The sequence below is a fragment of the Falco punctatus genome (genome assembly GCF_963210335.1).
Source record: "Falco punctatus genome assembly, chromosome: 10".
NCBI lineage: Eukaryota > Metazoa > Chordata > Aves > Falconiformes > Falconidae > Falco > Falco punctatus.
In genome coordinates, this window is record NC_137590.1 from 36853223 (window position 1) to 36875013 (window position 21791).

General features: G+C 43.3%; 2 protein-coding genes across 6 annotated transcripts in view; one reads left to right on the forward strand and one right to left on the reverse strand.

Moving 5' to 3' along the window:
• Positions 1–258: 258 nt before the first annotated feature.
• On the forward strand, positions 259–5053 carry TSSC4 (tumor suppressing subtransferable candidate 4). Of its 5 annotated transcripts, none has more exons than XM_080405269.1 (4): positions 259–406; positions 911–1037; positions 1893–1965; positions 3008–5053. In XM_080405269.1, the coding sequence occupies exon 4, from the start codon at positions 3096–3098 to the stop codon at positions 4107–4109; it is 1014 nt and encodes a 337-aa protein (XP_080261395.1). In that variant the 5' UTR covers positions 259–406; positions 911–1037; positions 1893–1965; positions 3008–3095; the 3' UTR covers positions 4110–5053. The 5 variants fall into 5 exon arrangements, with proteins under 5 accessions (XP_080261395.1, XP_080261397.1, XP_080261393.1 ...); XM_080405267.1 differs by having other exon boundaries at positions 309–546; XM_080405270.1 differs by having other exon boundaries at positions 310–469.
• Positions 5054–5204: 151 nt separating this feature from the next.
• Positions 5205–21791, reverse strand: part of TRPM5 (transient receptor potential cation channel subfamily M member 5) — a 44072-nt gene continuing 27485 nt past the window's right edge. The window contains exons 15-24 of the mRNA XM_080405278.1: positions 20695–20953; positions 19240–19358; positions 18570–18702; positions 15984–16158; positions 13305–13473; positions 12466–12644; positions 11027–11159; positions 8937–9009; positions 7805–7895; positions 5205–6943 (exon numbers count right to left, since the gene is read on the reverse strand). Of these exons, the coding sequence (XP_080261404.1) occupies positions 6843–6943; positions 7805–7895; positions 8937–9009; positions 11027–11159; positions 12466–12644; positions 13305–13473; positions 15984–16158; positions 18570–18702; positions 19240–19358; positions 20695–20953 (1432 nt within the window). The 3' untranslated portion in view covers positions 5205–6842. The remainder of the gene's footprint in view (positions 6944–7804; positions 7896–8936; positions 9010–11026; positions 11160–12465; positions 12645–13304; positions 13474–15983; positions 16159–18569; positions 18703–19239; positions 19359–20694; positions 20954–21791) is intronic.

Genomic DNA, 21791 nt, shown 5'->3' on the forward strand with positions numbered 1-21791 from the left:
CCCGGCCCGCACAGGCGGCCGCGCCGGCGCCTCCCCGGCCCCTCACAGCCTGCAAAATGGCGGCCGGCGCGGGGCGCAGCGCGGTGCGGAGGGACAGCCCGGGACAGAGGCACTCCCGCACGCCCCGGCTCGCAGCACGGCCCCTGCCGGGGTGAACGGCGGCGGCGGCGGCGGCAGCTGCGGGCTGGAGGAGAGGGGCCGGCTGCGGCGGGGCGGGGCGGGCCGTGAGGAGAGAGGCGGGGCGGGGCGAGGCGGGGCGGGCACCCCGCGCTTCCCGCCCTTCCCGCCCTTTCCGCGCCGTTTTGCCTGCTGGGAGCGGCCGGCTGGACTCGGTGTCCCGGCGTGCCCCGCGGCGGGAAGCGCGGGCGGCCGCTGCGAGCAGGCGCCGGGCCCGCGCCGTCTCGGGGTACGGGCCGCTTCCCTGCCGCGTCCCCGCCGGTTCGCGCTGCGGGCTCTGGGACGGCGGCAGGTTGGCGGCCTCCCGGGGCGGCGCCGAGCGGGAGCGGCGGTGGGGTGGCCCCAGGCGCCCCCGTGTCGAGGAGGAAGGTGTGGGGCCAGCGGAGGGTGGCAGCCCCCGGGGGCGCAGAGGCCTGCGGGGGGATGTATCCGGCGGGGTCCCGGCCCGGGGAAGGGATCTGGGCCCCGGGCGGCCATGCAAGGCGGCCGGGACGTTGGGCGAGGCCGGGGACGTTGGGCGAGGCCGTGGGCTCCGGGGCTTCCCCCTCCCCGGGCCGGGAGCCCGCCGGCGCTGCGAGCCCGTGCCCCGGGGCTGCGGCCCTCCCTGGCGCTGCCTGGCCTGAGCCGTCCCCAGGGACCGCGCCGGTGTCGGCAGGCCTTGCTGTAGGGCTGTCTGTGGCGAGTTGCTCGTGGGCTTGGGCCGGCATGACTGGGGCCTCTGTTTTCCTCACAGGCCGCACGAAGACGCGCAGAGTGTATTTGAGTAAGACCAGGATGGAAAAGTCCAATGGGGACGTGCCCATCCCGAGAGACGCCATCCTATCTGAGCTGTGCTGCCAGCACCTCACCCTAACGCACCTGTGAGTCTGGGGCGCTGTAAGGGCGCTGTGTTTGGCTGCTAATGCTGTCAAGGCTGGAATACCTCTTCCTTAGGAGCAAAATGTTTCCTTTCTGCGTTACAGCCCTCAGATGAGGTACCCTGCTTCACAGCCCCTGATGCAAGCTTACGCTGCCATCTGAAAGCAGCGATTTTAGTCAGTTATGTGCTTCAATGTATCTTTTGGGTTGCAGTCATTACTTTTTATGTGTTACAAAACTAAGAAGAATGTGTGGTTTTCAGATGATTATTTCCCATTTAGGGGTTACACTGGGGGCAGTTTTCAGAAGCAGTCATCAGACCCCTGTCAAAGACAGTTTACATGGAATACAGCACTCTGTCGAATTCCTCAGATGTTTCCTTTACATTTTAGTGCCTTGTGAAGATCTGTCTCCTAACTGTGAATATGACCTTTCTTTGAAAACAACTCTGTGGTATCTATATAGGGTCTTGGTAATTAGGAGCACTTAGTGTTTGCAGTGCGTAACTATTATTTTTATATTTTCTTAGCTGCATTTAATACTGTTCATTTGGTAATGTTTTACTGCACATGCAAGTTACAGTTTTAATGCTTTTAAACCTCTCTTCTGTTCTGCAGAATAGGGTTGGCGGTGTGAATGTGGAGTCTGAGTAAATAAGGTAGTGCGTGCCTCGCTGGGCTGCGTCTTGTTCTTTTGCCAGAAATCCAGCAGTATCTGCAGGCTTTTAGACCAGCATGAGTCTGTGTCAGATTTAGAACTGTTCTGCAGCTTTGGATGATTCAGGGGGAAGGAATTATTTTTAAAACTCACTTTAAAACTGCATTTCCAGTATCATGATGGAAATGTTTGTTTTCTAGGGTGGAAGTGCAGAGATCTTTGGTGGCTTTAACTGACCCTCAGGAGGGAGAGCTGACTCAGTCTCAGGAGAAAGTGAGTGACTAACAGACTTTCCATGTCTGTTTACTGCATCGTTTCAGAAGAACCTATAATTAGATAGTTGAGCTTATTCTAATAATACATTAGAACTGTTTCTGTAATTCATGTTCTGGTGAGTTAAACTGCAGTGCGTGTTTGCCAAGACTTGTTTTGATTGCCTAGCAAGTGTGATTGCCAGCCGCCTTGTTTCTGCAAGGTTCCTTTGAGCAGGTGGCAGAGCAAGTCAGGTATTGCAGCTGCTGCTGGAAGCCAGGCTTCAAATCGTGCTGCCTTTTTACTAACTGAAGGGCTGGCTTGCACAGACCATTCGTTGCATCCTCCTCTTGTTTCTATGCACAAGCATGGCACGTGTGATTAGTCTTTTTAATCTGGTGGGATTGATTTCTTGAGCTGGATTGTCTTCTTATTCTAGGAATCTAGTAGTGACGTGAGAGCTTAAACCCAAGGGAGGAGTGGAGCTTTAAATCGTGTCACTTTAAAGCAATCCTGAAACTGTAGCCCCGATATTTTTGTGGCTTCTCTGCTGCTGATCTCAGTCATAGCGTCCTTTGTAACGGGTAGAACATGATGATTATTGCAACAGGAGGTACAGTGGCTCACACAGTAAAGGATCGCAATGGCCAAAAGAAAGTGCAAGAGATTAGGATGTGCTTTTGTGGATTTATACAGCATAAATGAGAGGTGTCATTTGGGGAGGTCGTTGCTGCCTCTTGGAAGATGTGTAAGACAGTTATGGGGTGTTCAGATTTGCTCAGAAACTTTGTGCCCATCTTTTAGTAGTTGGACCTGCTGTAACCTTAATGAAATTTGGTATGTGGCACAGTTTTTAATTGCCTCATATTCTTGTATTGAGTCTTGTGTAAGTCTTTAATTTTAACGTGCATTCGTTTTTTAAATAATGTTTTTGTTTGAAGCTAAATCGCTCAGGAATCCCTGAAGTACAGCTGCCTGTTATATTGCAGTAGTAATTATTTTGCTGGCATAGCCTCATACTTGGTCCTTATTTTACACTTGAATTTTTATGCTTTTATTCTAGGCACTGAACTCGCTGGGCATTTGGAAAACTGTATTTGCAGCTGCCCCTGGGCCTGCACCAAAGGCCCCAGCGAAGTGACAGCTTGACGATGGGAGATCAGGATGCAGGCGAGCCCTTTCGGGGGTTGGTGGCTGGTGGTGCCACGGACTATGAAGGCACTCTGCCCTCAGACACAGCGTCGCTCAGCGATTCAGATTCCGATGATTTGGGGTTAGCGGATGAAGCGGAAATTGATACGATATCACCTGAGGAGCCATCTGTAGATGATGGGGATTACAGATCCAGGGAGACTCCCGACTCTCTGCACAGCAGTCGCAGATCTCCTGTCCAGCCCTTCCATCTGAGGGGCATGAGTTCTACGTTCTCTCTCCGTAGCCAGAGCATTTTTGATTGTCTGGAAGAGGCAGCCAAGTTGTCTGTGCCCTCGATGCCTGAAGATAACATTGTTGATGGGAGGTTTAAGCGTCCGTTGCCTCCCAGCACAGCCTCAGGTAACGTTCCACAAAGCCTGGGAAAGCAAGCCAAAGCTGTGCAGGCTCCCAGAGCCTCTCCTGCCGTGCCTGACTACGTGGCACACCCAGAGCGCTGGACCAAATACAGTCTGGATGGTGTTTCAGAGTCTAGTGACCAGGCTAACCAGGCCGTGGCCATGGAATTTCTAGAGGATTTGAAGAAAAGAGGGGAGAAACAAGATGGCTACACCCCGTACTTCAACCAGGACCCTTCCAGCTGTGGGGCTGGGAGGATTGTCTTCACCAAACCAGCAAAAAGGGGCGTTGATGGACTGGAAAAGAAAACATCCGCAGGGGAGGATCCTAGGAAACACATGAAAACAGATCTGCAAGGAAAATGTCTGAAGAAGACTGATGACTTGAGGGAGGAGGATAAGATAGAGCTGGGGCACCTGGGTGGTGGGAGTGGAAAGGTGACAGAGGAGGAGGAGTGTGTGATGCCAGGGGACCTCAGTACAGAAGGTGCAAGGTTTGGTGGTGCAGATGAAGAGCCATCGGTGGAAACGGTTGGATTCCATTGCAGTAAGAAGAAGAATAGGAAAAATTTCCGGCCTAAAGTAGACGGTGAAGGGGAGGAGGAGGAGTCCTGAAGGATGGAGCACATTGGAGACATCCAAGGACTTGTATTGCCTTTGGATGTATTTTGGTTTTTTTCTCTGATGAATTTTTTTCTGGTCTGGAAACCCTGCGATAGCTTTTTGTCTCATGGTTTGCATCGTAGCCGCCAAGAACACCTTCCATTGTTGGATAAAACACACTCCAGGCTTCTTATTTGGGAGACATCTGGGCACGGGATAGCTGCATCCTCGCAGGAGAGCACGAGGTGTGCTTTGTTTGCTGCAGCAGCCGCCTGGGGCTTGCTGTGCCGCTGAAGTGGCCAAGGAAGAAGTGTAGGCTAAAAGGCTGCAAGGCATCCTGTTAACCCCGGTGTCTAGAGCTGTTCCCAAATCCTGTAGAGCCTTTGAACAAAGGTGACGAGCTCATTAAGTAGAGATTTTTAAGCAATGAAAATAAAGCCTAGTCTGCCACTAGATGTGACTTCTCCTGGCCCCGTCCCGGGCAGGAAAACCTTTGCTTTTTAGTACGTCCCTCTCTCCTACCATCGAGGGTGCAAGAACAACAGCTCCCAGCTGCGATCTGGAGGGCCCAAGTAGGAATGGGCAAACCCAGTATTATTTTTAAACGTTGGATTAATATTTACCTTATTTAGCATCACACAATAAGGATTTTAAACCCCTTTCTGCGGAGGGGTACAACTGTGGGTGCATCCTGGTGGGGACACGTTCAGGGTGGCTTCAGTGGCATCTCACCACGTTGGGTGTTGGTGTTGGTCAGAACTTGCAACAGCTTCTGCTGTGAAGTTGGGCAGCAGCTCTGCCTCAGGCGGGCGATTCTTGGCCTGCACACCCGTATGTGTGCCGGCAGTGCTGCTCCCGTGCTGGCTGCCTGTGGGTGCGCTGGGAGTGCGGGGCTTATGCTGCCACTGGGTACTTTTTGTACTTTGGGATTCAATAAACTTGCAGTTGTAGCTTGATTTCTTCATCTGAGCCGTGTGATGAATGCAGCTGTGGGAGTTTTAACAAACAATCAGTTGATTTGATTTGAGAATTGTCTTGAAGATCTTGTGGAAAGCTACTCTGAGCTTACCATTGGGTAACTTCTCCCTTGAGTCTTACATTTTAGAATCTAAACCTGGTGTGTTTAAGATGTTAGATCATTTAAATATATATATATAAAATCACCTCATAGGATGCATCACATTGTAATGAATGTCAAATATAATAGGTTTTCACACAGAACATTAATAAATTTTAGAAATAAGGTTGGAAAATTCAATTCTTTGAAAGGTTATATGATTTAAAATTCAAATTAGTGCAGGTCAGTTTGGACTGACATTTTTTTGCCAGTGTTCTAAATTAACCAGCCCCGACAGAGTATTTATAACAGTGTAGTGGAATGTTGCTGCTTCAGTTGGTGACCTCTGCCGCTCCGAGGGCGATGGCTTCCCCTGGAGGGGGGTCGGCATCTCCCGGTAACCGGCTGGTGGGGCCCAACCCTTGGGGCGTTCCTGTGCAAACAGACGCATCACTTGGCAGCACAAGGAGAGAACGGTGTGAAACGAGTAACGCTGCTCCGGCTCTCCACGTTCACCCTTGGATTTTCAAAGCAGAGTGTGTTTTGTTAGGGGTGTACAGTTTGATGCATGTTGATTCACCAGCTCCCTGCTAAATGCTGCAGTTGTTCCAGTGCCTGTGAGTGGGACACAACAAACAGATAGATTTAGGTTTCCTGCAGATAATTAACGTGTTGATTGCAGTTAAAATAGTAGCTGTTTTGGAGCAGGGGCTGGTGCGGAGAGCAGGGTGTGCTGCTTGTAGGGTGTGTGTTACAGCCGAACAAAACGTGTGGCTGGGTACAAACTGGGAGGTTTTACAGCTGCTGCCAGCTGGGGGTGAAGGGTGCTCCTGCCCTGGCAATGGGGCTGCAGGCCTGGGGCACAGCTGAATAAACTGGACAAATGCCTCATTTATGAAGGCATCATAACAAAATTAATATCTACTAGTAAGAGACTCACTTTGGAAGGGTTTTTTATCAGAACTGAAGGTTTTATTTTTTTTCTGCTTCTGGTAACAAGTGACGGTCAGTCGAAATTCCTAGGGAATTTCTTGCTAAACATTCTTGCTCTAAAGTCTCTTTAAGTGATTTCTTTCCCCCCTGGCCTTTGGGAGAGAAAAGTAAAGTGAAACCAGAAGCGTGCCTGGGTGCCGGTGGGTGTCTGAGCCCTGGAGAGGGAGCGCCAGCAAAGGAGTGGTGAGTGCAGTCGGGGGGGCTGCAAGAATCCCACAACTGTCAGGGTTGGGGCAGCCCCGCAGCCCGAGCCCTTTCCTCTGGGAACTCCCTGGTTTTCCTTTCCCAGCAGCTGGGAAGCAGGCGCATGCTTGCCCGGCCAAGGGGGCAGCCGGCTGCGGTGGGTAAGCGATGGCCCCTCCAAAGGGACTGTCCCTTGTGCAGCCACGTGTGGGACTCGACAGGGGTGACAGCGGGTTGGGGGTGTCGGGGTGTGGAGGGTGGATCGTATTTAGCAAATAAGGTGGTAAAATTATCCTGGAGGAGAAAGTTTTTAGTGTGATTTGTGGAATGGAGTTTCAGAGAAAGGGCCAAGGGTGCAGGAGCAGGAGGGAAGCCCAAGAAACCCTCAGGAGTGTCGGACATTGGCAGTGCTGGGTGTGAGGCCTGCGAGAGCTGGGCCGGGCCTCTGTGAGCTGAGGGTTTTACTTCTACAGCAGGACGACAGGTCTAATCAGAAGAAATTAGAATAACATTTAATTATCAATGTATGTGACGTCAGCCTCAGACTCCTCTGCGCGCTCTTCTCTTTCGCTCCTTTCTGGCAAAGGCACTTCTGTGCTGGCATTCGTCACACCTAATGGGGCTGCAAAAGGCGCATGATTATTTATCGAAGCCTTAGGGCAAGGGGCACACGATAGTAATTGCTTAAGAAACTTTAAAATGTTAAAAAAATGTGCTTTATATGCTTCTAACAGAATTAAGTCAAGTTTGAGGTTAGTTTGAGTCTGAGTGACTTGAGGTCTTGCCATGCCACAGCTTGGCTGAGTGTCCAGCTCCTGCTTTTCCCCAGGCAGTGTGTGTGTTCGGCTCCGGGCGTCTGGAGGGCTTTTGGCGCAATAGATGGGTAGATGTTGAAACAGATTGTTGAGAAGAATATCCAGAATCTTTATTGTGCTGGATATCCTGCAGTGCCTGAGGAATGGCCTGCTCTTGTCTCTAATGTTCTAAACTCTGGACAGGGGAGCCCCGGGTTACAGGGCAAGATCCTTAGCTGACAGAAGCAGTTGCAGCTCTGAAGGCAAACGAGCTGTGTTAATTAAAACCAAGTAGGAGTCTTGCTCTGTTTTATTTTTAATGATCACTGTTATCCATATTAAATGTTTTGCTAATACTTTGGTAGTCTCGCTTGTTGGCTCCAGAAACCCCCAAGATGATTCTCTCAAGAAACCCTGTGGCCGATGGATCCTTATTTACACGCTGAAGGTCAGGTGGGCTCATTCTGACCCACACTAAGCACCAGTCCTTTCCCCAAAGCTTTTACATATATTGTACAAAAAGGTAATTTTTTTACTCTGAAGCACTCCTTGCTTATATTGACGTTATTGCCAGGTACCTCCTGCTGTGGTGATTCTCCAGTCTCCCCCTCACCCCTTGCATTTTTTTTAACTGTTCAGCTGTATTAATTAGCTTTTCCATGATTGTTTTCAATACTTACTTGTGTAGTTTGGAGCTGGGTGGTTGCACAAGAGGTTGGTTTTGGTTAAAGCCTCAGCCATCGAGGAGATAACAGCTGTACAGTAGCAAATCTACAAAATAGGTAGGGATTTCTACATCATCAATTTTAGTGTTCCATCTGTTCTTAAATTTGCAAGAAAGATAATTGAGGCAGCAGACTAAAGCAGCATCATAGATACCACATATTCTTTTTTTTTTTTTTTTTTTTTTTTTTTTAAAGAAACAGTTGAACTGCCTTGGAAGAAGATTTGCACTAAATACCTTCCCTTTTTTTGTGAGCATATTGCATTATCTCAAGCTGGCAGAAACTTATCAAAGCATTTCCGGTGTGTTCCTGTGGGATTTGCGTTTGGTGTCAACATTGTTCACTGAATAGCATGATTTTTTTCAGGAAACCATAAAATGGATAAGAAAGGGGAGGGAAACTACAATGGAAGTGTTAAGATAAGAAACTTTCAGTGAGGCCAAAATTACACTGGAGGGTTCTAGGGACAAAGAAAACAGTAACGGTTGTGCTGTGTGGCACATGGTGATGCCGAGCATTTTCAGACTTTTAAAAAAGTGTTTATATTTCAGGGGTTTGTCATCAAAAGCTCAGGATAGGGTTTCCTTCTATTATGTGTTTCACATTTGTATGTTAGACACTTCCCTTTGAGACAGTGGTATCTGGTATCTAAGAAAATTAGAAAACCTGATATCCAAGAAGATTAGTCTCGGTCAGATCAGACAGAATATGGGTATTTTCCAAGTGGGCAGTTTTAAATAAAGAAAATGTTGGGAGAAGGAGAGGATGGAGGGGGGAAGATGAAGAAGCATTTCATTCCAGATGCATCCTTCATGAAGAGAATGAGCACTTCTCAAGCAGACTAGCAGAACGCAAGAAATGCTGTATGCCCCTTTCTACCGGGGCCAGAAATGTTTCTTGACATATATATATATATATATATATATATATATATCACCAGAGAGAAAAGTAAGGGAAGTGAAACCATAATACCGATCCATTTCTCCTTCCCTTTAGCCCTAATCAGGGTCTGCCAACCCACCATTAAATGAGAGAAACATGGTGAAATCCTACAGCTGATATGAGCACCTATAAAACTACTACCTACCTGCACTTCCAGAACTTTAAACCGCTTTTCTTGTTCTTTCAATCCACTGAAATATTTAGACAAACTGTCCACTCTGTGGAGACAAAGCAGACGTGCTGAGGGAGAAGGCATGGCCTCAGAAGAAATCCTAAAGCGTGGACCCCATGTGACTTACTGGAACCAGTACAAACCCTTGCTGGCAGTTCTGTGCTGCTGCAGCATCCCAGAGCCCCCTACACATTTTGTCCTTTTGAGATGTTTCTGCGAGTTTTTAGCAAGCAAAGCGGCATTTCGGGAACGCTCAGGCACCTGCTGCCCAGGGACTCCAGCTCAGACAGATTACAGCGGCTGTCCAGCTCCTGGTGAGGACTGCTTGGCCCAGCCGCTGCGGGAATCAAGGAGGGCAGGAAGGAGCCGGAGGTCCGGCTCTGTGCCTCCGGCCACTTGTGTCCCACCTGTACCAGTTGTGAACCGATCCTGGTGTGAGAACTGAGGCCACAAGATTTTGCATCAACACGGGGGAGGTGAGCCACTTACAATTTATATGAGGTTTCATTTTTGGAAACTGTCTTGACATTCAAATCCCTTTTTCCATGCAGCCCAAAGGGACTATGTAGAGATCTTCCATATAGTGCCTCCTAACTGTCCACATGCTTTTTGTGTCCTTCACCTCTTCTTATTCCTCCCCACAAGCTTCTCAAATCCCTCTCTGCTTTGTCCTAACTACTGTTTCAAAATTTCCCTCTAACAGGTTACATTCCATTTGAGTGAAAAAGCTACTGCTGGGTGGGTCTAATGTGTTTGGGGATTGGTGCAGTGCAAAGTTCAAAGAATCACTTTTGGCGGGTTTCACAGGATTTCAGATGTGCGCTGCTACCACCTGGCAGCAAAGGCAGAAGGTTTCGCGGTGTTCATCGGAACCTTTCCCAGTCTCTTTCCGGCTCTGCTAAACCTGAAATACTGTGAAGCCTGACTGGGTCTTACATTTCTGCTCCAAGTGGTAACTACATCTACAATGCACGAACGAATATAATTGTGCCCTTTGTCTGGAAGCAATTGGGCAGATATTTATCGGTTCATCTCAACAATTGAGCTCTCATTCCTTAGGTTTGTCAGTGATCTGCTTATGAGAATAAAGTTTAAACCAACATAGTAATTCATATTATTATGAATTAAAGAGTTTATGTAGATTAGAGGGAGAAGAGTGTTTTCCAAGAACACACTCAAGTACACCGTGCCGGTCTCCGGCTTCTCCAGCTCTTCCGTGCATTAGACAGAGACAGGTTTGTTTTGAAAGCAGCACCAGAGGAAAACAGACAGCACAAGAACATCTCCCTGGAACTTTTTTACTACGATAACTTCCGCAGGCGCCGTGCCGGTTTGAAGTCGGTTTCATCATAACAGGAAACAGCTGAAACAGGTGTTAAAAGCTTCTTTAAGGAGTGCCTCGCTGTCTGGCTTCCAGTGTTGCCTCCCATGTGTCTGTTTTCCCTGCATGTAACTACTTTGTGTCTCTCTTAAAGGAGTAAACCTCTGCATCATAATAATTTAGGACTACTTCTTTAGACTACTGAAGCGATTTAAGTGATATTCCTAGCAGGGAGATATTTTGAGAACTGTTTAAATGGAGACTCTTAATTAAATTTAGAGCAAATATCATTCATTTCTTGTGGCAAACTGTAGTGTTGTGCCATAAAGCTGTAAATAGTTGGTTTTCTGCATCTGTGGGCTGGGGCTAATTCAAGATGTCTTAAACTTCCATTCAGAAGCCAGTGACTTATTCCTACAAGGAATGGAAGTACGTGCACTGCAGTAGAGCGAAGGAGCTCTTCTGTTCTTCCACCGTTTCTTCACAACTATGATTTTCATTGAGCTTGGCTGCAGGTTCGGCTGGTGCCTGCAGGTCTGTGATTGTGCATACTTTGAGTGCCAAAACCTCTTCCAATATTGTAGTGGTGCTGGCTTCTCACGTTTTGTCACAGACTGCATATTTCCTAACTGCACTCTAGTTGGACTCTGCATATGAGAAGTTTTACAAGCACCTGAGAGTTTTATCTCCTTCAAAGCTGAAGACTTGCAAGGTACACTTATTGTGGGTCAGAATAACATACTTATTAGATGTGGCCTTCAGCCGTTCTTCGTTGCTTTCTTTCCTTTCTTGTTCAAGGTTTACAAGATAATTTTCTTTTTGCACCAGCTCCCACGTTATGATTTTTTGATCTAAGCCAACTGGAAGATCTCTTTCTACAGGGAAAAAAAAATTAAGAATTATATTTTACTTCCTTTTCTCTTACACTAGTAATGGAAGGCTGCTGTGCTAAAGAAAAATGCAGGCCCTTTGCCTCTGTAGGACTGTCATGTTGTGAAAATGCAGTGTAAAGTAAGTATTTCCTACTTTTTTTTTCTTGTGGTGGAAGGCAATAGAGGTTTTTGCAGTCAGATGTGACTCCTGAATTTTCTAAAGAACAGCACGGACCGATTTCTGTGGTTCCATTTAAACTCACTTACAGCCTTACTGGACTTCTGGCATACTTCAGCGCCAAAGTATTTAATGAGCAGAGATTTATGTTCAGATGTGCTTTATCATCTAAGCTTCTTTATTGGAACAATTATAAATAGGAAGGACAAGATGTGAATAAATCCCTCCACTTCTAAGCATAAGGCCTGCTGTTGTTGTCAAGGGCCCAAGCCAACAACAGGCATCAATTTCACACATCTTAAATATAACTACTAGTTTTATGTCTTCCTGAAGATGGATGAGGGCACACTTGCTGCGTGCTCCAGCCACTATTGAATCTATAACCTCAGCAGTCGGTACTTGCTTTCTTGGAGGAAAAGAAGAATTTTTATTCTTAGGTTTTTTTAAAGAACCCACAGCAGTGCACTTTGATAGCCACAAGGAGCGTGTCTGAAAGGGAGCTTAGTCAAAGGGCTTGGAGTTGGTCTGCTCTGGCAACAGTTCTGCTCCAAAGCCCATTATCAGCCTGCGCAGGCTGAGAGGCTTATTATCAGACACAAACTAGATGGGCCAAGTCTGCCATTACTATAGAAAGCCCCAAAATGCCTTCTATAATTATCTGAACTTAATCAGCCTTTTCAATTATAACTTCTAAGGGATCACCATTTTTCTAAGTGTGTATGCTCTCTCTCCCTGCATCTCTGTATTGGGAAATTCCACTGATCCTAGCAGATTTTTAGACTTTGTATATGTTTTTAGAGTTCTTTGTACTTAATAATTATTAAAATTTGGGAGTAAATGAAATAACTATTCATTAAACCTATCCATTGTTATCTCTGCAGAAATCAAATCCCTTTAACCCATTTTATATCAACACCTTTGTTGCAATAACTATGGTGCATAAATAAATGCATTGTGGGAAATCGTTTATAGTACACATTATAAGCCTAATTTTTCATTTGTGCTCTCCTGGCACTCTGTTAAAAATAAACTGCGACTCTTGGCTTAAGGCAATCTTAATTGCTCTTCTGTTCTGCATGTCCTAGGAGAGCATCAGGGTCTTCAGTTGCTAGATTTTTGTTAACAACTCACCCAGATGTTCTTTTTTATGTTCCATTTTGTTGAAGATTCTTCTGAGAACCAGAGTGAGGTGGTTAATAATGATAAATGGTGGTGCCAAGGCCGGCCGGCCATGATATTCAACAATCAGGTTGTAGCGCTGCATTTTCCAGAAGATGTCTGTATTGCCCTGAACAACTTGAAAAGTGTAACTGTAATTGGGGAGGGGAGAAAAAACAGTATGTAACTATTTTTACTGCAACAAGCGAAAGCTTGTTACTACAAAATTTAGTCCTACGTTTACTTTAAAAAAAGAACAGCAAGCTCAGCAAGTAGCGTTAATTTAATCTAAAGTTTGTGCAAATTCTTGGATATTAAAATAATCGCAGTTGCAGTCTTACAAATATTTAAAAATACATTAGGCTTGTGGATTTTTTTTATTCAGGCAAGATCAACAAACGTGCCACATCAGTTCCTCGCCCAAATGAATCGTTATTAGGCGTGCTGACATCAAGCACTTCTGCTGTGTGCAGATCATTCACAGTCAAGTCTGCCAAGTTTACAGCTGCTTTGCATTGCAGACTCGTGCTGCAGCACAGCCAGGGATCCAGACCCTTCTATGAAGGTTTAATTGAATTTTTAGCAGTAAAATAGGCTTCTTTTCCTCTTGTCTTTAATGTGGCTACAGTAAGGATAATGAGAACTTAAGAACTTTGTGATCACAGAAGCCTACCTATAGGTCCCTGAATAAAATTCATTAGTTAAATTGCTAGTGCATTCCAAAATGAAGGGCCAACAGCAATGTAGTAAATATGGGCGTTCAGTTAAACCTTTGCCGTCTCTGTCTTGACACTTACTGAAATCACTCTTACCTGAACATAGCAATCAGGAGATTCATAAGGAGAACATTTGTGACTAGTAGGAAGATGACCAACAGAAGTATGACAAGCCAGTTGGCGTAGCTATTAGGACACGATGGAGAGTTCTCCTGCAGAATCTGAAGTGGATTAAACGTACAGTTCTTGGGATACATTCGTGATGCTGCAAAGGAAGATAGAGAAATAATAGTTTTGACAAATCCTACTGCCACGTGTATTTCTTAGAGGGAAGACAAAAGCTTTGCATTTTGGTGAGCAAAATCTGACATCTCTGACTTTCAACAAAAAAATGACAAGAATTACAAATTGTTCCTGAGGTTTGAAGAAATGTATTTCATAGCTATTTCAATACAAATAAAAATTGAATTAATAACTCTAAACATGGGGGTTTTTTTAAGAACTCTGTCCTTTATGACATGGATGGATACATATATTTAGTACCTTTACTATTAAGATACAAATCAAGGCCAATAGTTATACTGATTATTAAAAGGAGATTTAATCTTGGCTGCATATAAACAGCAGCATAATTTTGTTCTGAATATTTTGCAGTCATTAAAAGCTTAAACCCAATATTGTGGCAGTACTTATGTACTGCTCTTGTTTACTACTAGCAGGACTGAAAATATGAGACTCTCCTAACCCTAGAAGGACAGTTCTTTGACTGCTTGAGCTACTAAGCTAATTCTTGTAGTTGAAAGATTGTTTATGTGAACTAATATCCAATGTCTTTAATTTTGTGAAAACGAAATCGTCACATGAAGAGACATTGCTTTAATGTGCAAGAGGTTTGCAACCCTGGGACAATACAGACCCCAGAACTTGGCTGCTCATTCAGTGGCAAGATGCTGTCCCAGCTGGCTTTTTAGTACCATTCAGCAGAGGGGGGTTGTAGGGAAAAGGCTGTATCCTTTTTAGACTAGTTTCGCATTCCCAAAGCCAAACCACCTTTGAGTATTTAGCAGTTGTGTTCCCCCACGCACTTGTGTCTTCAAAGTCCTTGTGCTGGTGCCTGTATTAGTGGAGAACACTCAGCAGAGGCTGGGAATGGGGGTCCTCAGTCTAAATTTAAACTACTTTGGACATCTGAGCTTGCAGTCAAGGTTAGTTGAGAATGGTTCTACTGCATCAGACTAGAGGTCTAGCCCCGTATCCTGTCTCCGGCTATGAATTAATTGCACAAATTCAGAGTAGCATAATGGTAGTTACCTTTTTGTTCTCCATCTTTGCACTAATAATTCTTTTCCCCACTGCCATAGATAACCCCATGATCATATTCCTTAGAGCATGCAGTTATATCAAGGCTCACCACAGCTGGGACTGCTTTCACCATATGCATCACCTTATATTTATCTACACTGAATTTAATTTGATGATCTAGCACTTTTGAGGGTCCTCTGCAACTCTTGGGCATCAACTTTAGTCTTCACTATCCAATAATGTTGTTTTGTCAGCAAATTTAGTCCCCCTCATTACCAATCTCCTTTCCCTATGTTTCATAAAGATGTTAAACGGAATAAGCCTCAGAGGGCCCCAGGACAAATGACTCCCTTCTGGAAGCTGGCTGTGTAATTAATCCTTTTTTTCTTTGTCTTTTAACCAGTTATTTACCCAGGTGAAGACACCTTTTGGAGTCTCAATGGAGAGAAACACCCATTTCTAGGGAATACTACAGCTGACCTATTTCCAAATGAGATTAATCCTATTCCAGAAATACTTGTTTCTCTCCAATTACTTTAATGGAAAAAAAAAGTGACTGGTTGTGCTCTGCATGCTTACATTGTAGGCATTTAAAGTTAAGTGAGATGAATCACATGCCTGCTCTCATCTCATTCAGACTTTTCTAGCTTTTCTAAGACACAAGCTTTTTCTTACTAAGCAGAGTGAACATTAAGAATGCTTACTCGTTTGCTTTCATCTATGGGATTTTTTTTGGTTCCTGAAGTTTGAATCCTACTTCAATATTGCCACTGATATTTAGCACTGTTATTCTAGCTAAATGCTGTGGCCTTACTTCTGACTTCTTTGAGAGATGACCTGTGCTGTATTTTACCTGCTTACCTAACAGAAATGTTGCCTTTGAACTCTTATGTCCAAGTTTTTCTGTGTCTTGTGATTATTTTTATGTTGTTTTGTTTGAAATATTGCATATATGCAATTACTGGGTTTACTTGATTTAAACAGCTTTACCTCCAGAGTCAATAAATGCTCTGGAGGAATATTTAATTCTAAAACATAAGTGTTTGCTTAGGGGCAGAGCTGTACTGCTTTAACACCGTCACATTAAACTACTGCCAAAATGTACAGACATGCTATTATTTCAGTTTACACAGCGTTATCTGGGTTGAGGTTAAACTGAACGGAAATGGATTGAAGTGAAAAAAGGTGTGCCAGCCTTTAAAACTGCAAGTCCCTGTGTGAATATTTCAGACAGGTTGTCTAAATAGGGATAACCCTTACGCTCTACTGTAATTCCACAGTGCACGTTATCTCTCTGCGAGGACACTATTTACATCACAGTAGAAAGCTTTGGCCTGCAGGCTAAAGATTTAATAATAATAATAATAAAAAAAGACACTATAAAAAGAAACAATACTGGGAAGGAATTCCATGCTCTAGTCAGAAGCCTGCATTCAAAAATGGCCAGGTTAGTGGGGGCAGAAATTTCCTCACTGTCTATTTCATCCAGTGGAATCTGGCCAAATATCTGAAGGTAGGGACGATAAAGCACCCCTCTGAATATCCATTCTACGCGTCTGTCATCAGGATGAAGTAGAGCTTGAGTTGTCACACCGTAGGCAATGAGCCACACACTCAAGAAAAATAGAAAGAAGAAGACATCCTTCATCTAAAAAAGAGAGGGGGAGGGGAGAAAAGGAGGAGGCATGACTGTAATAGCATAGTTAAGGAACGGTAGTCTTTCTATATGAAAACGGCTCAAATAATACTGTTTCTTTACAAGCTCGTTTACATTAAAGGGGGTAGAATAGGATATAGTTCCATGCACAAATTCTTCTCTTGACCTTGCTGTCATCATCGTTTTTGGACTGTAAGCAGCATTTTTCTTTGATAGTTCATTTAAAGACACTTTTTAAATTAAAACCTTGTTTTTCAAACATCTAACATTTAAAAACAAAGCACATTTTATCTTTTAAGTGGATCTATTAAATGCAGGGGGTTTTGTGAGACCTCACAGTACCATTGACTGCTTTACTGTGAATTACAAGAGTTCTGCTGCAGCAGTGGTGCATCCCAGTACAGCCGGTTCACTGATGAATACCGAACCACCGATACAGCAGACACTGACGGCTGCAAGGATCAGGTAGCTTCTGTCTTGGGTTTCCAAGCCAAGTAATGCATCTTAGGGATTGTTTTCAGGACTTCCTGCTTTTAAACATTGTGTTTCTCTACAGAAGCAAAGTAATTGAATCCTAAAACACTTACTTCAAAAAAACCCACACAACAAACTAATATGTATTTCAAGTGCAATAATTTTTTCCCTGGTGGAAGAGGAACACTTCATCCTTTTCCCATCTAGTCAGACAGAGTTCATTAAGGGACTGTAGATTCATTTCAATTAGATTATTGGATTGTGCAGTTACCCAAAAGCATAGGCACTTCAGACCTCCAGGATGTTAGAGTTCAATAAGAAACATGGTATCTAAGCCAGGCAAGGCATAGTTGATGCGTCTCTGACTCTGACCAATCTATTCTGTTTTCTGGATGACTTAAAATTTAGCAGTGCTGCAGGACTATAATGGTATCAGCATTAAGAGAGAGTGGTGGCAAAACTGGACATATTTTTTTCCAGTCTGCAGTCTCTGCGCACGGGCACTGTTCTGGCATTGAACTGCCATTTTAGCAGCTGCCGACTTGTTTCAGCAATTCTGTAGCAAGGTCAAAAAGGAGAAAGACGGTAACAGACAATCTTAGATTGCTTCTCTGTTTAACTAAGGGAAATGATCTTGCTTGAACCCACTTGATAAACCTTTCAAGAATTATCTTTTACTGAAGCAGCTTTCACTTGATGTAAGATTCAACACGGAACTACCAAAGCTAAGGCATTGTGTTGGCTTGGATGGGGGGAAGATGAAAGGTCCTATTTTATGGTTTTGTCTAGGCTGCTGTTTAGGTCCTTATCTGCGTCTTCTTAATCTGTGTGTCATATAACTTCAGATGTGAACATGGTAGACACATCACCATATTTGTTCAAGGCCCTGGTTTAGCTTTGTATGCAGCAAGGAAGGGTTAGGAGCTGTAGATCTGACTTGTTCTCTTACAATAACAGTCTGCTAATGCTGTAAGCTAGATAATGTTCAAGAACAAATATTTATTTGCCATTTACCCTTTTGCTACTCCAAGCAAATGTCATGTTACAGTTCCAGTTATTGCATTTGTAGACAAAACCAAATAGCTTGGTAGTAAAGTTTATTCAAGGTATAGGCTTGTTTAGACTGTAGGGCTTTTACTGAGCTCTGCTGTGAGTCACAAATCAAATATTTGTAAATTCTGTAATAGCACTTACAATTAGATGAACTCTTATTAATCAGTTATCATGAGCTAATTGGCCTAGAGGATTAACATGCCTAAATAAATAGCTACTTCAACATACCAACACATACCCAACCACAGTAACTGTAGTCCTAATGTCTCGTTTCCTGCAGGAGAGTGGTAATGAATAAAAATCTTTTGTCAACATCTTCTAACATATGCACACAAAACACTAATATGTTTTCATTGTAACTCGGAGCTACAGAGTATAAGTAAGAATAACTCCTGTGGGAAACTTGCAGGTATCCTTTTTTCACAGATTTTTTTCTCCCCACATTTCTTGCAAATAACAATCTATTTCCCCAAGTGGAGCAGAGTCATTCAGTAAATGCCCTGCCTTTCGTTAAATGGACAGTCGTCGAGGTCTTTGCTCTGAATGCACACAGCTTATGAAGTAGGAGGAACAGCAGTAAGTCAAAGGCACTTGACTCATCATTTGTCAGATCTGAGGATAAATTATTAGGTAAGGTACAAGGATTAGTAAATAGGGACCAACTTACTACACTATAGAGCTCTCTTGAAGGATTTATTGCAAACATTGCATCTAATACTCATGATAAATAAGGGAATATATGCAAAATGACAAGCCTTAAAAATAAAAAAAAATAAAGATAGATTACAAACAGATTTCCTTTGTAAAGCGAAGATTTCCTCTTCTCCATTTTTTAGAAAGCACAAGTATTTATCTGAGAGAGACTGCACACTTACCATCCTTTCAACAATTATGATCTTTGGTCCAAGTTGTTTGTGAATTGCAAAAATATGTATAAGTCTAAGTGTAAACACCATAAAATCAATGGCAAGTATTGTACGGCCAGCTTGAAAAGTCGAGTGCAGCATCCTGCAGAACACATGAAACGAAATATCAGATCTCAGCAAGCACTGCCGAGAAGTATTTTTTCAAATATTTTTTTTTTAATTTTTTTTCGAAACTCAATTTCCAGGCACAGCCTAGCTAGGAAAAGGCAAGGGCTTCAGGGCTGTGGTTGCATAAGCCTATAAGAGGAATGTCTGTACATTGATGAGAAATAGCCAAAAGATGGAGGGACACTATATTCTCTGTCTTGGCTTCAATGGGATTTATTAAAATAAAAAATAAAAATACATTCAGTAAGAGTGATTGCCAAACCCAACCAACCAACCAAAAAAAGCAGAGCTTTTTTGTACATGTGTTTGAATATACCAGTATGTCTTTTTGTGGTCTCTGGAGCACTTCTATGATTCTGCAGAATTTTAGAAGCTTTTATTGCAGAAACATGTCTCAAAGGTTAGAAAAGTAAATGTCAGCCTGCCCTCACATGCATGAGACTCTCCTGTCAGTTGACACACATAGCCCTGGCTACTGATGCTGACCACATCACATGGAACAGATCCATACCTGCAAGTTACCCCAATCATGAAGAGGAAGATGGTCACCATATCACATTTATTCCAATTATCTTCCACATACAGTTTAAATTTTTTCATTAAATTTGTGTCCTCATCTGTATAGAAACTCTGAAAAAGAGAAATAATCATTGGTATTGATCTGTTCCCAGTTTCACTAATTCACTGTGATTTTTAATGTATTACCTGTTTCCTTTTTCTCTTTCACTGCAAAGAGCAAAACCAAATTTCTAGTGTAATAGGAAAAAAAGCTTGAAAGTATAAGCTCAGTTTACTGTTTTAAAACACAAAAGTTGGATGAAAAAGAAAAAAAAAATCAAATCATTTTATTCTTGTAATATTAGCCTGAAGAATTTTGAGGCCTGATTTAAGATTTTGTCAGCATTTGGGCTGTTAAACAATACGACTTCCAGTCAAAGTTCAGTTTCTAGACACGGCTGTCTGACCAGCAGGGACAGATTTGGCATTTGTATGCTGGGATTGTCAGTGAGTGTGCATTTGATTATCTAGGCCAAGAGCTGCATTTCTGAACTGGGTTTTAGCCTAGCACTCTTCAGGTTTTACAGGTTTACAATGAAATTTTATTTGATCCAAATATTTTCCGCGTCCTCCTCTTGTTATGGCCTTGCTGCATAATTTCACATAAATTGTAAGAAACTGGGATCCCCATCACTGTCCTTATTGCTTAAATAACAACTGTTTGTTCTTCCAGAGTAAATGTTTATAACTGCTTTTTTGTGTCTAAAGAGGACAGCTTTATGCACCCACTGTTGGCAACACACTGGCGCCATTGTTCACACATTATTTCAGTTGTTGAGCTGAGGACATTCTAAAGCCAGTAACTGGGAGAGTAATAAGACAAGTTTTTTGGGTTTTGGTTTTGTGGTGTGGGGTTTTTGAGGGTTAGTTGTTTTGTTGTTGGTTGTTTTTTTGTTTGGTTTTTTTTTTTTAAGAAAAGCAAACCAAAAAGAGAGCTGCTAATGTTTTGAGTTGAGGTGTATTTTAGGAAAAACACAAATGATCTGAATTAATTTATTTGGTTTTTTAAACAGTCCCCAGCAGGGAAAAATCTCTTGAAAAGATGTTTCCAGGTGTAGAATATAACTTCCAACTTATGTTATTTGTGGTGGGAGGGCCTAGTTCTGGGGAGTGAAATCTCTGGGGAGGGATTTGCAAAATGAAGGGCACCTGAATCTTAGAAGACCACTTGATGTGGCTGCAGCTGGAGCAGGATGGAAAAACAGAGGTGGTGCTAGAGGTTTATGTGAAGAGCTTGCTCTGGGAGGCAGTGTTATGGAGAAGGTAAGTTCTGTATCGCTCTTCTGTGCAAAACAGCATGTGATACTTGAAATCTTCAAGCTTGTACAGAATTACAAGGTTGTAAGTATATTCAAAATATTGCTTCAGGTTTTACTATGTTATTACTAAGATGTTGTAGGTTACTGACCTGTCTGATTTCTTCCAAGACCAGGGTAAAAACCCAGAAGTAAAGTATAATTTCTTTAGCAGATGGACCCTTAGGTGGAGGTGGTTTAAAGTCCAGTAAAAGGACGTAAGTAAATAGAAACAGAAAAGCAAAGTACATTATAACATTCCCCATAAATACAGTTACAGGGGCACTCCAGAACTTTCTCCACCGAGTAAATGTGAATGTTGCCCATGCTGTGCTTTTGGAAGGGTTCTGCTTTTCCAGTTTACCATTTTCTCTGCAAAGCAAAAAGAATACAGGCTTGGTGATAATTTCCTAGAATTAGCTCATGGGAATAGGGTTGGTATTAGTCTATATAAAGCTTCTTGTAATATAGTAACATGTAGGTACTGAGGGTGGCAAGGAGAAAGGCTGTAGAAGTCAGAGCAATCATTACCGCAGCAGAAATACTTCAAGTGGAAAAGAAGGTTTTGAAAAAATAAAGTCACATCAGGCTTAAATGCATATTCTTGTTATTTCAGTTTTGTTGTGCTAATTTGATTTGTAACTTGATTGTGTTCCTGCATGTAGTACAAACACTGCAAATACACAAGGAGAGGGTGGTGGTAGGCTAATTGCTCTTCATCATCCTAAATAATTGAAAGAAAACCAAATGGCCAATGTAGTTTGTGAGTCAGTTTGTGAATATTTTGGCTCTGAAAATTTCTTGTGGCTTTTGCATGCAGGCATTCTTGTTGCCGTGACTTTAAACAATTCTTCTTCATGACCCAGTCTTAAAAGTGCTGGGTCATACGAAGCCTGTGTTTCTTGACTATCCTTGCTGAACTCTGAGAGAACTACTGAAGGAATGGTTTAGTTCATTACACAACTGTAAGCGCTGGCATCTTGCCCTTTATTATTAGATTAAATTGCAGAAAAAGTAATATAGAAGCCTTTTAGCAAAAAAACCATTGACCTCATAAATTATTTATTAAGGTTGTCTTTGACTATTGTGGAATTACACAAGTATTTTGATAACTGAAGGGAAATTTGACCGGTATATCTACACTTGTTCTTGCTGTGTTTTGGAACATGAAGTGCTATCTATTGCAAATGGAAATTATCCTGTGCAGAAG

Bases quoted from the DNA above. Each gene is read 5' to 3' on its own strand.
- TSSC4 (XM_080405269.1), top strand. From the start codon at position 3,096: ATGGGAGATCAGGATGCAGGCGAGCCCTTTCGGGGGTTGGTGGCTGGT.